The sequence below is a fragment of the Cyprinodon variegatus genome, unplaced genomic scaffold, assembly GCF_000732505.1.
Source record: "Cyprinodon variegatus isolate N-32 unplaced genomic scaffold, C_variegatus-1.0 Scaffold1039, whole genome shotgun sequence".
NCBI lineage: Eukaryota > Metazoa > Chordata > Actinopteri > Cyprinodontiformes > Cyprinodontidae > Cyprinodon > Cyprinodon variegatus.
In genome coordinates this window covers 81,081-82,153 of record NW_015151492.1, presented here as the reverse complement: position 1 = coordinate 82,153, position 1,073 = coordinate 81,081, and the positions used below count along the sequence as shown (strand labels likewise).

Below are 1,073 nucleotides of genomic sequence, written 5' to 3'. Positions count from 1 at the left end.
GAAACCCTTTGGCTGCGACATCTGCGGACAAAGTTTTAACCTGAAGTCCTACCTTCACATACACATGAGGATCCACACCGGGGAGAAACCGTTTGGCTGTGATGTTTGCGGGCAGAGATTTAACCAAAAATCTAACTTAAACAAACACGCTAAAATCCACACAGGGGGGAAACCCTATGGCTGTGATTTCTGTGGGCAAAGATTTAACCTGAAGTCCTACCTGAGCAAACATATCCGCGTTCACACGGGGGAGAAACCGTTCAGATGTTCTGTTTGTGATCAAAGATTTAACTTGAAGTCACATTTAAACTTGCACCAGATCCTGCATTCAGGAGAGAAACCATTTGGCTGTGACGTTTGTGGACAACGATTGATGCAGAAGTCCGCCTTGAACAAGCACATGAAAATCCACATGCAGATCAAATCCTTTGACTGTGATGTTTGTGGACGACGGTTCGTCCAGAAGTCGGCGCTGAAGAGACACCTGAGAATCCACACAGGTGACAAACCGTTCAGCTGCGACGTCTGCGGCCAGAGATTTAACCAAAAGGCTCATCTGAACAAACACATGACGACTCACAGCGGAGCCAAAGCGTTTGGCTGCGACGTCTGCGGCCAGAGATTTAACTGCAAGTCACATTTAGCCAAACACAGAATCCTCCACACAGATGGAGGAAGCGTTTAGATGGAGAGGATGTGTTTCACCTCTGGAGGGGTCAACGGCTTCCCTTCCTCAAACGGTTCGCATGCAGTGAACGTCTCTCAGCTATGAGGTCATCGCTGCCGTTACGCTGCATCCAGCCAACATCGCATTTTGCTGTATAAATCCGTCTCTACTGAAATACCTGTTATCAAAAGAAGGTTTTTCTACATGTTGTGTTTGTTAAATGTTTTTATTTGTTGGTCAGTAAAAACTTTCCTCTGTCTGAATGAACGTCATTTGGAATCCAAACATTTTAAATTACAAGTTCATATATTATGTTCTACAAGTTGCACGTCAAATATCTCCTTTATTCTCAGTTTAGCTTCAAACGATCAAAATTCGGTGTTTTTTTATTTTATTTTATTTTATT

General features: G+C 43.5%; 1 protein-coding gene across 1 annotated transcript in view; it reads left to right on the top strand.

The window, feature by feature from the left end:
• Nucleotides 1–949, top strand: part of LOC107100977 (zinc finger protein 771-like) — an 8,444-nt gene extending 7,495 nt beyond the window's left edge. Inside the window, exon 3 of the mRNA XM_015399692.1 lies at nt 3–949. Within this exon, the coding sequence (XP_015255178.1) occupies nt 3–685 (683 nt within the window). The 3' untranslated portion in view covers nt 686–949. The remainder of the gene's footprint in view (nt 1–2) is intronic.
• The last annotated feature ends 124 nt before the right edge of the window (nt 950–1,073 follow it).